Below are 13331 nucleotides of genomic sequence, written 5' to 3' on the forward strand. Positions count from 1 at the left end.
TTTTTCGACCTTTAAAACTAATAATGAACCCTTTAGTTGCCACAATTTGCTGAAATAGTGTCAAAGCATCCAAGAAGCTTAAAAGCTCACCCAAAACTCATTTGGCACTTTCCGAACACAAACCAAATATGCTACTAGCTTGAAAATGACATGTTGGACTCAATGAAATCGTCGAAATTTGAATTCGAGGTCTCCTTGACCCGGTATTCGATAAGGCGTCAAGAAACTAACTTTAGGCTCAAAAACTTGAAACGCACTCGGGGCCTCTAAAAATTCAACCAAGACTCATTCTAGACTTAGAATCACCCCCTGAATCCAACGGTGCCCTCGGAATTCCATTTCGAGCAGCGGAACCTTGTTTGTTGACCAAAGTCAACTCTTGATCAAAATTTCACAATTTTTGCAACTTAGGACCTCAAATCTTCGTTTTAACTCCAAATTCGACTCCGTAAATTATCATAGACCCGTTTCGACATTCTAAAACTGCTGGAATCGACGGAAATCCGATTCGAGTCTCAAAACTCCAAATGACTCGAAATAGCACTTTTAACCAAACTTTAATTCTTAAAAAACTCAACTTTCCAAAAACTCAACTTTTCATCAATTTTCCTCCAAACCAACTTCAAAAATACAACAATTAGGACTCGGGGCAACTATCGAGAGGGGTAAAATGGTCATTTTATGAAAAATTCCAAAAATGACCTTTAGGGTCATTACAGAACACCTCCTCTATACACGTCAGAAGGTGAGAACACCTTAAATTTTGACGAAAATTTTCTCTTTCTCCAATGGTCATTTTTCCCACCATTAAATAAACCATTGTTTCTTCTTCCCCACCATTAACCCTTGTTCCTTATATAAAAAATTCACGATTTTCTTTCAAAAATAGGTAGGATTTAGTTGTTTATGTTCATTTCTATTTCAAATCTTGAATTTAGGGTTTGTAATCTACTCTAATTTCTTATTTTGGTCACTTTTATCTTTTTGTGGCTTATTTAGGTTCTAGACTCTCTAGACTACTACTTCACAAAATATTAGCACTTATTGTAAGAGAAAAATCATGCTTATGATTTTAACTATATATAAACAAAATTTTAAATAAATTAGAACAACGACATCATTTCAAATCTTTCACTAATTTATATATTAATCATGGATCAATGAATATAAGATAAAAAGAAATAAATATTTTTAAAAAATTTTAAGGTCGAATTGTTGGGTTGTCGGATTATGCTACGTATCTCTAAAAATCATGCTACTGATTTTAATTATATATAAAAAAAATTATAAAATAAATTAGAACAAAAACATCATTTCAAATCTTTCACTAATTTATATATTAATCATGGATCAATGAATATAAGATGAAAAGAAATAATTACTTTAAAAAATTGTAAGGTCGAAATGTTGGGTTGTGCTACGTATCTCCAACCTTTCGAGAATTCAATTTTTATTGTGGGGTCGGATTGTTGGTTTGTCGGATTGGGACTAATGAAGAGTTGAAAAATTGATTTGAGAAGATGAAAGTGAAAAGATTTAGGTAAAGTTAACTTTTCTTATAAAACGTAAGAAAAACTTGCACTTTATAAAGTGTTAGAAAAACTTAAACTTTATAAAGTGTAAGAAAAAGTTACACTTTATAAAGTGAAAAAAAAACTCGTTTTATGTTAAAATATAGAAGTTAACAGACTAACGTATGTCGTTTATATTTTTGGATAAAACGGAAGAAAAATTACACCAAACCTATTTTAGTTACTTTTTAGAATTGTGGCTTATTTTGATCAATTTTATATTTTTGAGTGTCTTTGTCTTTTTGTGCTCCACTATAGCCACATGCCTTGTATATGTGTCTTTTTGTGTTTATTAGTTTGGTCTGCTTCATGGAAATGCTTCCAAAGAAATTGTTATTGGCTTTATGACAGAAAATAAACGGGCATAGAGATGATAGAGGAAATAAATGAAATATATGTCAATAGTTAATGAGGAAATAAATATATTTTTATAAAAGCTTTTTGATAAAAAAAATTACAAGAAAAGTTCAAAATTTAAAGAAAAAAAGATAAATAATAATGCTCATAATGAGATATACTATCTCACTTTTTTAATTATCAAACATTATTATTATATATAGATTATAGACTATCAATGCTATATTTATAATAGGGAAAAGAGTCTGAAAAATACTTTAACCTTGATCGAAATTGCTGTTATAATACCAAACTTTGGAAATGACCTTTTACCCCATGTACTATTTAATAGTGTATTTTAAAGGTATATATGTGTCTACGTGGACATCATAAATATTGCATCATTTTAAATAGTAATGCGTCCACATGTGCACATATATGACTTTAAAATACATTATTAAATAGTGCAATTGTAAAAGGTTCTCCATAAAATTTGGTATTGTAACAACAATTTTGGCCAAAGTTGAAGTATTTTTCAAATCATTTTCCCTTTATAATAAGATTATTAAAGCTTTATTCATAATATAATTATATTTTTTATCCTATCTTAATTTATTGATTTGAACTTATAAACTAGTTTTAAAAAAGTCAATTCAAATAAAAATAATGGAAAATGCTCAAATATGCCATCTAACTTTGAGAAAAGACTCATCGTCATCCGTTAAAAATTTAGCTTATGTATGTCATATCCGTTTGAGAAAAGGCTCATCCATGCCACTATTTGTTAACTAAAAACAATTATAATTTTGCAATTTTTTTTACAAGTGGTCGATTATGATTGTCCACGTTATTAATTAAATCATTTTTTAAAAAAGGAAAAAATTCAAATATATCATCGAACTTTAACAAAAATTTATTTATATTATCCGTTAAAAATTTAATTTATCTATGTGTTTTGAGTTAACAAATAATGATATGAATATATCTTTTCTCAAATAAAATGATATAGATGGCAAATAAATTGTCAAGAAGAAAGTAGAAAGAACTCCGGAGTGTGACACAACTTAAAAAAAGTACAAGCTGTGGCCGTAACTAATTGGCTAAAAATATGAATAAGGACGCAAAAGAGTCAGCGTTTCTGCCGTACTAAGCAAAATAGAAAAGTCCCCAAAAGGAGGAAGTAGCGATTTTCGCGTTGTAATAAACGCCGGAAGATCTACAACAAGATAAATAATCCCGCCCCTACCGAATCCGAGCCTTCACTGACTTTCTCTCTTAATACTTAGCAGTTACGCTTTTACCTCATTTGACTCACTCTCTCGACGGAACGAAGAATCTGCTTCACTCTACGACTGTTACAAGGTACGATTTGAATCTTCATTTTTAAAGATATATTCTCTTTTGACTTCACTTTGATTGCTGAAATTTGATTATTATTTTTTGTGGTTGGCGGTGGTATAGTTTTGCAGATCAGATGGCGGAAGGAGGAAATGCGTCGAGGTATGTGAAATTGACGAAAGATCAAGCGCCTCGCGAGGACATTAAGCCCGGGGAGCTTAATCAGCCTATTGATGTCCCTCAGGTTTTGTTCTTTCTATCATCTGATTGTATTTTATCGAAATCCTGTTGCCGGTTGATGTAGAATTTTGATCTATTTCGGACTTAGCTACTGTGCCCGGTGTAGCAAATTGCGTTAGATCGAAGTGACTAACACTCGGTATGTTTGGTGATTGATCTGGTAACATGATCCTGTGGTTGCATTTTGAGTCTTTGGTGAACATTGATTGTAATTATTTTTTTCTAATTAGCTAGCTTGCACACTCCTCAACAGATCCACCGGACAGTCTGCTGCAACCCACAGGCAGAAGTATTTGATAAACCTGTGTATTGAGGTTGGAGGATATAGGCTCACGCTAAGTGTCCTTGCTGCAAACTTTGCTTGTATTTTTATCCAACTTTATCTGGTATGACCAGATCTGCAGTTCAACATTAGGCTCATTATAGATGATGAAGGATTTCTTTGCGGAGGTTTAGAATTATTTATAGGCACCAAAACTTTTGAAATTACCTCTAGGCTCTAATAACTCAATTAGAGCTACGTTTCTTGTTTAATTGTGGTATTTACAAATTCAATTGTAAGACCTAAGAACAACAACAACAAACCCAATGCAATCCCACAAAGTAGGGTATGAAATGGAGAGGGTAGAACGTACACCACCTTACCGCTAACTTAGAAGACCTAATTACAAGCACTTAAATTGGTAGTGTTGTTAGTGTCATTTTTCCAATGTATCAAATTGTGTGCTTTGAAAGATCAAACCAACTTACTACTTCGAAAGGATTTTTTGGCGTCAACAGGAACAGAATTCTGTACATATGTTGCTCCACTATTGATGCTTTTCTCATTTTAACATAATTTCCAATGAGGAGTAGTAGGGGGAAAACTTATTTGTTTGATTAAAGAGGCTGAAGTGTCCATTCCTTCCATGAGTAATTGATTTTAAGCATTAACAGGCAGCTGGATTCTCCCACTTTCTTCTCTCTTTAGTACATTATGTTTCCATCAATCAAAACGCATCAGTATAATCCTTACACTGGAAATTCTATTTGAGTCTATCTAATCCTCAGCTTGTCAGTTTAATGCATATGCACCTATACAAGGAATAAGTAAAGGGACTTAGCGTTTTATGTCCGCGCAGTCTGATTGTGATAGATCGTAGCCAATTAAACATCTAGGTTCCAGTTAAGGTGAAGCCTACAATACATTGGTCAAGCAAGACCTTTATTTTGTTCAACACAAATTCTTATTTTTACATTCAAGCTATGATGATATAACACATTTCTAACCTGTTAATCTTGTAAAAACTCCGAGTTTGAGAAGAACTTATTTGGTTGTTATTAAGGGAGCTCAATAAATTTACCTGTTATGTTACACATGGTAATAAGTCTCGGAGGGGGGGAGGGGGGTAATTTAATTCTGAAAAAAGGCCAATGGTGATTTTAGGGGCTAGATGCAATATAAAGTGGTAAGCAGTGATCATAGATGTTGCCCTTGAATATGTTGGTACCGTCCATACGTATGGTTTACCTTGTTGGTAATTGGTACAGAAGGAAATTTAGTTAAAGGTGAGAAAAGGCCTCTTGCAATCTTTCTTCAGGGTTATTTTTCTTATCTTTAGCATATTCATGTCTTTGCAAATTTATTATTTGAGTCCTTCTACTAGAGTTGAAAGATGAGAATAATTGGGCCTGGGGTGTAAATTCGTAAATATTTCTATTATCATAAAGATTGACGGGTCAATCTTGGCTTTTGAGCTTCTGTGTAAGTGTCATAATTTATCTTAGCTTGTTTATCTATCCAAACTGATAGTAGCTAATGAACATTAAAAGATGGTGCAAATCAGATTGCAAGAAGTAGTGCCATAGAATTCAAATTTAAGTCGTAAAATTGCTTCAAATCTCTTGCATCTTGGTTAATATCTTATGGCTTGTTGCTAGTGAGTCTTGGTTGTTTTTTGTTCTAGTTTATGTTATGTTAAAGTTTTCAGCTTCCATGTTGTACTTCTCTAGATTTACATAATATTCCAAGAAAATTTTGGCAGTATGTGCTGGCTGGATGGTTAACAGTTAACTTATGCTGGAAGCTCGTGTAATAATTTCCAGGTGGCAGAAGTATCTCAATATACATTTCAATTTTTGTTATAAATGTGCCACTCCAACTCCTGAGTAATTCCCTGAATGCTCACTCAAGTTTTGAAATATCCTATAAAAATCACTTTTTGTCTCTTTTAGACAATAAAGTCACTCAAATATGACTATTTTCCTCAAAAGATACTAAATACTTCAAAAATATACTTCTTTCCTAGTTGATATGTCATGTCATTAAAGCCTCATTATTTTTAGTAATGAGCTTATTTGACTCATCAAACACATTTTAAACCAAATTCATACTTTATAATACCCAATCAAATATGATTCGGTTAAAAAATGACAAATGAATCAAATCATACTTTGTATTAAGTCACTATAAGTTCAACCAAAGATCATATTTATTGAACCAAATCATACTTCCTACGGATAAGGATAAAAAAAATACCCCTGATATATTGAAAATGGCTCATATGGTCCGTTAATATTTTTTTTTGGATGACCGTGGTGTTCGAACCAGCTTGCACACACCTCGACTAATTCCACTAGATACCTTTGACCTCCCACCTAGCAACATGTACAAGGTAACTCTATCCAACAAGGTTAGGACAGATGAGAAGAGATCACTAAGTGTTTTTTGTCTCTGATGAGATCTCACCCATGTCATTGGCCACTAACACCCTTGGGTGCTGTATGGTCCATTAGTCTTTAGATTTGAAAATACCCCTAACATTTTTTTGGCTCAAATATTCCTGAAACTACCAAAGCAGCTTGGGGTAAATTTTGAGTCTTTAAAATAGTGACTTGGCATGTCCTAAATTTGCCAGTAGTATTAAATTTAAAATTCACCCATTTATTAAAGAATACCCAACTCCAATGGATTCTGACCCTGTAACCCATTTAAAAAAATTAAACCCAAGTTCTTCCTTATAACTTTATTACTTATTTAATTAGGATCACAGTTTATTAACAGCTAGCTAGAGTTTAGTTATACTTATTTAATTAGGATCACAATTTATTAACAGCTAGCTAGAATTTTAGGTAAATAATTGTTTTACATTTTAGTTAAGCTGCCATGCTTATAAACTAAGCAAATGAATAAACCATCTTTGGCTCTACTAATTAAAGATGGTTTTTAATAGTAGATTTTCAACACTATAATTAGGATTCCTTTGCCGATTCTGAACCAAGTCATGGTTGATCAGGTATAAGATATGAGCTCATTAAATGAGTTTTATGAGTTAAGTAAATTTATTATTTAAAAAGGCTTTTAATGACATGTCATGCCAACTAGAAGAGAAGGAGGCTTTTGAACTGTTTAGCATTTTTTGAGGAAAATATTGATAGTTGAGTGGCTTTATTGTCCTTAGGGGTGGCAAAATCAAACCCAACCCGTCCAACCTACCCAATCCGTTTAAGTTTGGGTGGGTTATTGACTCACCCAAATAGTGGCGGAGCTAGAAATTTTATTGGCTGTCAAAATAAAACAAAAAAATGTTGTGTTATTTGAGATTCGAACCCGGAACTCCTTCATTTAAATGGATACCTATTACCACTACGCCAAAGGGATAGCTTTTGTCAAGGGTGTCTAACTTTAAATATATATCCTTTAAATGTAGAATTTGACATATATATATCCTTTAAATGTATAATTTGACATATATATATATATATGTATACAGCGTAATTTTTCAACGAAGGATGTCTAGTTGGACACCCTGGGGTAGCTATAGCTACGCCCCTCACCCAAATTAGCTCAACTTGTTTCAGCCCTTCCATTTCAACCCATTAAAAAGTAGGTCGATATGTAACCCAAATTGACTAATGAGAAATTTTGTCAAAATATTTAACTCTTTGTTTAATTTGATATGTTACATATAGTCATAATAAAGAAAACTAATAATTTTATTAGGTACGAAGTCTTTAAAAATCAATTAAAACTTAAGAAAAATTGGTCTGGTTGGGTTATAACCCATTTGACCCAAGTATATTTGGGTTGGATTGGGTCTTGAGCTGTTTGTTGTCTTGAGACATTTTGACCCACCCAATTGCCACCCCTAATTGTCCAAAAAAATGAGTTTTGTTGGATATTTCTAAAACTTGGGTGATCATTTAGGATATTTCAAATATCTTATCGTATATTACATTGTTGCCACCCTCTCTCTTCTTGTTCTTCTATTCTCTTTCTGTTTAATACTTGGGTGACCATTTAGGATATTCCAAATTTCTTATCTTATATTACAATGCTGCCACCCTTTATCTTCATGTTCTTCTATTCTCTTTCTGCATCTTCAGCGATTTCCAAATTTTAACCCATCAAACCTGTTCCATGCTTAGTGCGACATCAAAATTTGTTGCCATAGCATAACTTTATTTATTACTTAATTTTCCTCAGTTGTATCAGAACATAATTCAAACTAGAGATTAGTTTTGTAGAAAACTATTGCTTCGGCATTTGAAGCGCTTCATCGATGAAGTCATTCAAGCGAGGAAGCGATGTGAAGACATATCGCTTGATAAATGTATGCGCTTCAAATAATAACACGCCATGTGATCTCGACAAGAAGCGTTCAGTTTTTGAAGCTAGGTGTTGGATTAGTAAAAAAAAAGGGACAGCCCGGTGTACAAAGCATCCCATGTTAGTAGGGTCTAGGAGAGGACCGCACCCCGAGGGGTGTGATGTAGATAACCTACCCTAATGCAAGCATTAGTGGCTGCTTCCACAACTTGAACCCGTGATATATAGGTCACGGGGTTCGATTAAATATCGTTGTTATTGTATATTGAATACCAAAAGATGTATTTTTTTCCCCTACTCAGAATTTTTTTTTAATTAATTTCCCCCTATATTCCAATTTGTTTCTCTTATTTTCCTTTTTAGTCTGTTTGAAAGAAATGCCTCTTCCCTTTTTTGCTGACTCTTTAATTCCAACTTTTCACATGACATATTTAAGACCACAAGATTAGACATTTTGCTACACTGTACATAAATTTCAAGTCTTCTTTACTTTGTTAATATCCATGTCAAGTCAAAATCGGACAAATAAATTGATACAGAGGGAGTATGTTATTGCAGCTTGATCATTGTAGTACTGAATTAATTAATATATATGGTAGGTACTTTTTAATGTTGTGAATTGTGCTATTTACTTCTCGTTTTTCACTTCAAGTCCTAAGGACCTTGTCACTCTTTTGCACCTTATGCCTTAGTAGCACTGCTATATATTTTGACTTAGTTGCCATTGTATCCTTAAGTAAAACATTTTTATGAAGTAAGGTACAATTTTAATAAATTCTACCAAGGAGGTACTTAAAACCTTCAGAAGGGAGCGTTGGGTTTATCTTAATAGTTAGAGTATCATAGCCCTCAAGGCCTAGCTCAAGTGGCAAAAGGTGGAGGATTTGTGGCTTAGGTTGCAGGTTCAAGCCTCACACCATGCAAAGGAATCCCGGTATTTAAGTGGAGAAGGGTAGAGGGGGGGCGGGCCCATTATCCACAGAGTTTAGAAGGCTGTGATTGGTCCAAAGGGCGGGTCACAAACAGATTTCTCGGTTATCAAAAAAAAATAAAAAATAGTTAGAGCATCATAGCTTCCAAAAATCCATAAGAAGGCTGTGTTGTCTAGGATAGTGTGTCTACACCATGAATACAGGGAGTGTAGATATCTATTACTTTACAAAAGAAGAATGTCTCGTCATTTCCTAGTACTATTTGTTCTTCCTTCTCCAACCAATGGTCCACATGATTCATAATGGATAGTGTTCAAAGTTTGCTTCTTTCCTTCTCAATCCTTTCTCCGTGCCAGTAAGATAGTAGACTTCTCACATCTTGGGGCATCATCTAAAAAAACTCCAAAAATATTCAAGAGGAAAGACCAAATCTGCCAATTGAATTTGCAATGGAGGAGATGATTGCTGGTTTCCAATGAACCTCCACACAAAAAATACGTAGTGCAAAGTGAGTAAACTCATCTCTATAATGCTACTTGGGTTAGACGGGCCCTCTTTTGCTGCTAACCATCCAAAGCAAGCTTCTGTTGGCTGCCTTTGCTTTCCATAGTATGTTCCAAGGCCAGTTGATCTCCCAGCTCCTTGATTTGCAGCAGAGAGGAGTAATTTTTTTTTACTGAATATCAACCATTTTTGCTGGTTGAAACAAAACTAAGAACCCCCTCTTGTTAACATCAGGAGAGATATGCCACGAATAATTCAATTTCATCCCGTATCCAATTATTTAAACCCCTTCTAAAATGTAACTTCCATTTTGGGAGTAAATTGAAATTGCATAGTGGATATGTGCAGGCATAAGATGCATATATTGGAAAGTTGTATCAGACTATATTGTGCAATATGCATCATGGACAGGAGGAAACTTGCTGCTATGCTATAGACAGCTATTCTGCATAAGAAAGCATTCAGACAAATTTCTTTGTAGTTTTGTGAAATTTTCTGCAAATTGGCTGTGTTAGCTGATTTTAGTGAAATACTGGCAGACTTTATTGGCTCCTTTTACAAACTTCTCCATCAAATTGTTAGTGGTACTTGTACTGTTGTTTCATCCTCCTTTATCTTGCTTTCTATTGCTAATGTCACGTGTCATCCACTTGATTGGGCAGCTAGCTGGTCGGAAGTGCCATGAGTGTGGACAACCTCTGCCTGAGAGTTTTGAGCCTCCTGCAGATGAGCCTTGGACAACTGGGATTTTTGGATGTGCAGAAGACAAAGATAGCTGTAAGTTATTTTTTTGTACTTAGCATTGCCCTATAAACAATTGGCAGTCTTCTCCAGTGCTGTTTATTATCTACTTGTTGCATTATTCCTGAGGCTTGAAATGGTGTTGGGACAGATGATGAATGGCATCTGAATTCTGAAACTGCCATAATGTGATATAACTTTGGAAGTGTTGATCTTTGTGTTCTTCCAATGTAACTCAATTTATCTGCAATATATATTTGCATCTATTCGCTTGCAAGTGTTTTATAGTGCATTTTTTAAGTTGGAGCTATTTCTTTTTGTAAGCAACACTGCAACAGTTATTACTTGTCTGCTACAGAAAGCTGTGAAAACTCAGGATTCACAGTATCTAAAAACAACTAGTGCTGTTTGCCTTGATTCATCATCTGTAGCTTCATTACACTCTCATGTCCTGTTTTTATATTTTTAACCAAAACAAAGGTGGTTTTTTAAATCACCCAAGGGTGTGTTCTAGTGGTCAATCGAGTGGTGGGTCAAAACCTTGGTGACAAGGTTCAAATACGAAGAAGGCAGCCCAGTGCACAAAGCATCCTGCCTTCATGGATGACCAACCTAGCATAAACAAAAAATACTAGGTGATATCGTTTCTTCAAGGTGGATAGAGTTATTACTTCGTACTTGTGCCGATGGGAGGTAGCAGGTACCCGGTGGAATAATCAAGGAGCGTGAAAACAGACTCAGACAATGCCATTATTAAGGAAAGAATAAGACAAAGGTGGTCTTTCTGAGACCAATTATGGCTGACCAAGTGTGGTTAGTTTGTCCGTCTGTCTTGCAAGTGGCTGGCGGTTTCACATGAATACAGTATGTGTGCCTTGATCTTGATGACCAATCTGGTATTTGCTTACTACACATTAAACTGGTCTTAAGAGATGAACTCTAGGGCTAAAGCTGCTAATTGTTTATCTTTTGATTAATTCATCTGAATTAGATTTGAAACTATACAAGCTGGATAAGCATACTCTTTGTAGTAAAGTGACATTAATCTTTCAGTAGTGGATGGATACCTTTTTAATCTACCTTTTTAATCTGCAAAAGATATGTTTTCTGTTAAGCTAGTCATGTGGTCGTTTACTATTTTGTTGGGCTTGATTTCTGGCATTCCCTAGCATCTCTGAATAAATATTTGCATCACATTCTTGATTATGATTTATGAGGCATGCATTTTGTGTCAGTTTATGTGTCATGCTGCTTCTGACTCTAATTGTTGATTACCTGTATAGGCTGGAGAGGACTTTTCTGCCCATGTGTCTTGTTTGGGCATAATGTTGAGAGCCTAAGAGACGATGATACTCCTTGGTCTACTCCTTGCATTTGTCATGCCATTTTCATTGAGGGTGGAATTGCTGTTGCAGCTGCTACAGCAGCATTTCATGGTATTGATCCAAGGACGTCATTCCTCATCTGTGAAGGTTTATTATTTAGTTGGTGGATGTGTGGCATATACACTGGTTTGGTTCGTCAGTCACTGCAGAAGAAGTATCATCTCAAGGTACTCAATTTTTCCTGTATCATATCCGATATTATGCATAATTGGCTTCAATTTCTCAACTCTTGGCCTTGATTGATTTGGTCGACAGTTATTTATATTTACCAAAATAAAAAAAGAACCTGTCCTAGCAAAATTTGGTGTTTGATAATTTTTGTAGATAGCTCTGGACCAATTTTTTTTTTAATAGGCGTTGTTGGACTTATACTGTCTCAACTCTCAAAACCAACTGTAATTTCTTGTGGTTTTCTGAAAAAGGCATTTAAAGTATATTATTGATTAGATATAATGTGTTTCAAGTGAGAAAATGAAATCTGGCACCTCATCAATTCTTCCTGAGTTCACTGCTAGGCCATGCGACAATTTCATATCTACAGCTAATATTGCAAATGTGCAGAGTAACAGGCTTTTGTGTCAGATTGTACCTCATATTACATGCTACTTTCTTAACATGCAGAATTCCCCCTGCGACCCCTGCATGGTGCATTGCTGCCTGCACTGGTGTGCCTTATGCCAGGAGCACCGGGAGATGAAGAGTCGTCTGTCAGATAACGTTGCCATGCAAATGACAATAGTTAACCCTCCACCTGTTCAGGAGATGAATGCTGCTGTCGACAACCGAGAATCTGGACCATCCTCTGCAAATGGGGTCAATCAAACTAACCTCGAGATGCAAGCTCTATGAAGGTTGTTCATCGTTGCTGTCAACTTGGTAAATCAGGTATAGTTGAAACAAGGTGTATTCTGCTACTGGCAGAGTCAGATTTGGAGCTATGTTTATACAGATGAAAATGGAAAAAAGAAAGATTTGTCTTTTTTAAAGGGGTATGGTTCATCATGCATATAAATTTTTTTGGTGAAACGTGGTGTTTCGTGTTCAGGAAGAAGTTAGTGGATGGGCTTTTTAGACGCACAAACTAGGCTATTATAATGTTTTTTGTTATCTGCTGAAAATGTTCATGACGTTAAAGTTCTTGAACTACATTATGTCATAGGTACCACCCAATCAATTTTCTTTTGTTCTTTATATATAGCACATTCATATGTTCTTATATATTTAGGGTGTGTTTGGTATGAAGGAAAATGTTTTTTGGAAAATGTTTTTCAAATCAACTCATTTTTCTCAAATTTAAGGAAAATGACTTCAAAATTTAAGGAAAACATTTTCCAAAACTATCTTTCAATTTCAAATTACAATTACTTTTTGGTTGAAAAAATCAATTTATTTTGTCCCTACTCTCAAATCAGCCCCCCAACCATCCCCCCCCAAAAAATAATTTTAAAGCTTGTTTTTAAATTCAATTTTTTTATCCCATCCCCTCCCAAAAAAATATTAAAAATTGTTTTTGAAAGATATTTCTAATTTAATTTTTTTATTTTTTTACACCCCACCCACTACCCTCGCCCCCCATCAGCCCCCTATCAACCCCCTATCAGCCCCCCAACCCTCTTCAAAAAGAAAAAAAATTAAGTTTGTTTTTAAAAAATATTTTCAATTTCAAATTTTTATTTTTTCATCCCGATCCACAAGC

General features: G+C 34.5%; 1 protein-coding gene across 2 annotated transcripts; it reads left to right on the plus strand.

Moving 5' to 3' along the window:
- The first annotated feature begins 3024 nt into the window (after positions 1-3024).
- Positions 3025-12860, plus strand: LOC125860571 (cell number regulator 6-like). Of its 2 annotated transcripts, none has more exons than XM_049540556.1 (5): positions 3025-3269; positions 3377-3489; positions 10172-10286; positions 11534-11802; positions 12257-12860. In XM_049540556.1, exons 2-5 carry the CDS (start codon positions 3382-3384, stop codon positions 12482-12484), a joined length of 720 nt encoding a protein of 239 aa, XP_049396513.1. In that variant the 5' UTR covers positions 3025-3269; positions 3377-3381; the 3' UTR covers positions 12485-12860. The 2 variants fall into 2 exon arrangements, with proteins under 2 accessions (XP_049396513.1, XP_049396512.1); XM_049540555.1 differs by having other exon boundaries at positions 3026-3269; positions 3369-3489.
- Positions 12861-13331: the final 471 nt, after the last annotated feature.

The sequence above is a fragment of the Solanum stenotomum genome, chromosome 3 (genome assembly GCF_019186545.1).
Source record: "Solanum stenotomum isolate F172 chromosome 3, ASM1918654v1, whole genome shotgun sequence".
In the NCBI taxonomy this organism is placed as follows: domain Eukaryota; kingdom Viridiplantae; phylum Streptophyta; class Magnoliopsida; order Solanales; family Solanaceae; genus Solanum; species Solanum stenotomum.

What these genes read in the sequence shown, in the direction of transcription:
- LOC125860571 (XM_049540556.1), top strand. Translation starts at nt 3,382, where the DNA reads ATGGCGGAAGGAGGAAATGCGTCGAGGTATGTGAAATTGACGAAAGAT. An exon ending in AGCCTATTGATGTCCCTCAG is followed by an intron (nt 3,490 to 10,171) that starts GTTTTGTTCTTT and finishes TTGATTGGGCAG; the next exon opens with CTAGCTGGTCGGAAGTGCCA. An exon ending in TGCAGAAGACAAAGATAGCT is followed by an intron (nt 10,287 to 11,533) that starts GTAAGTTATTTT and finishes TTACCTGTATAG; the next exon opens with GCTGGAGAGGACTTTTCTGC.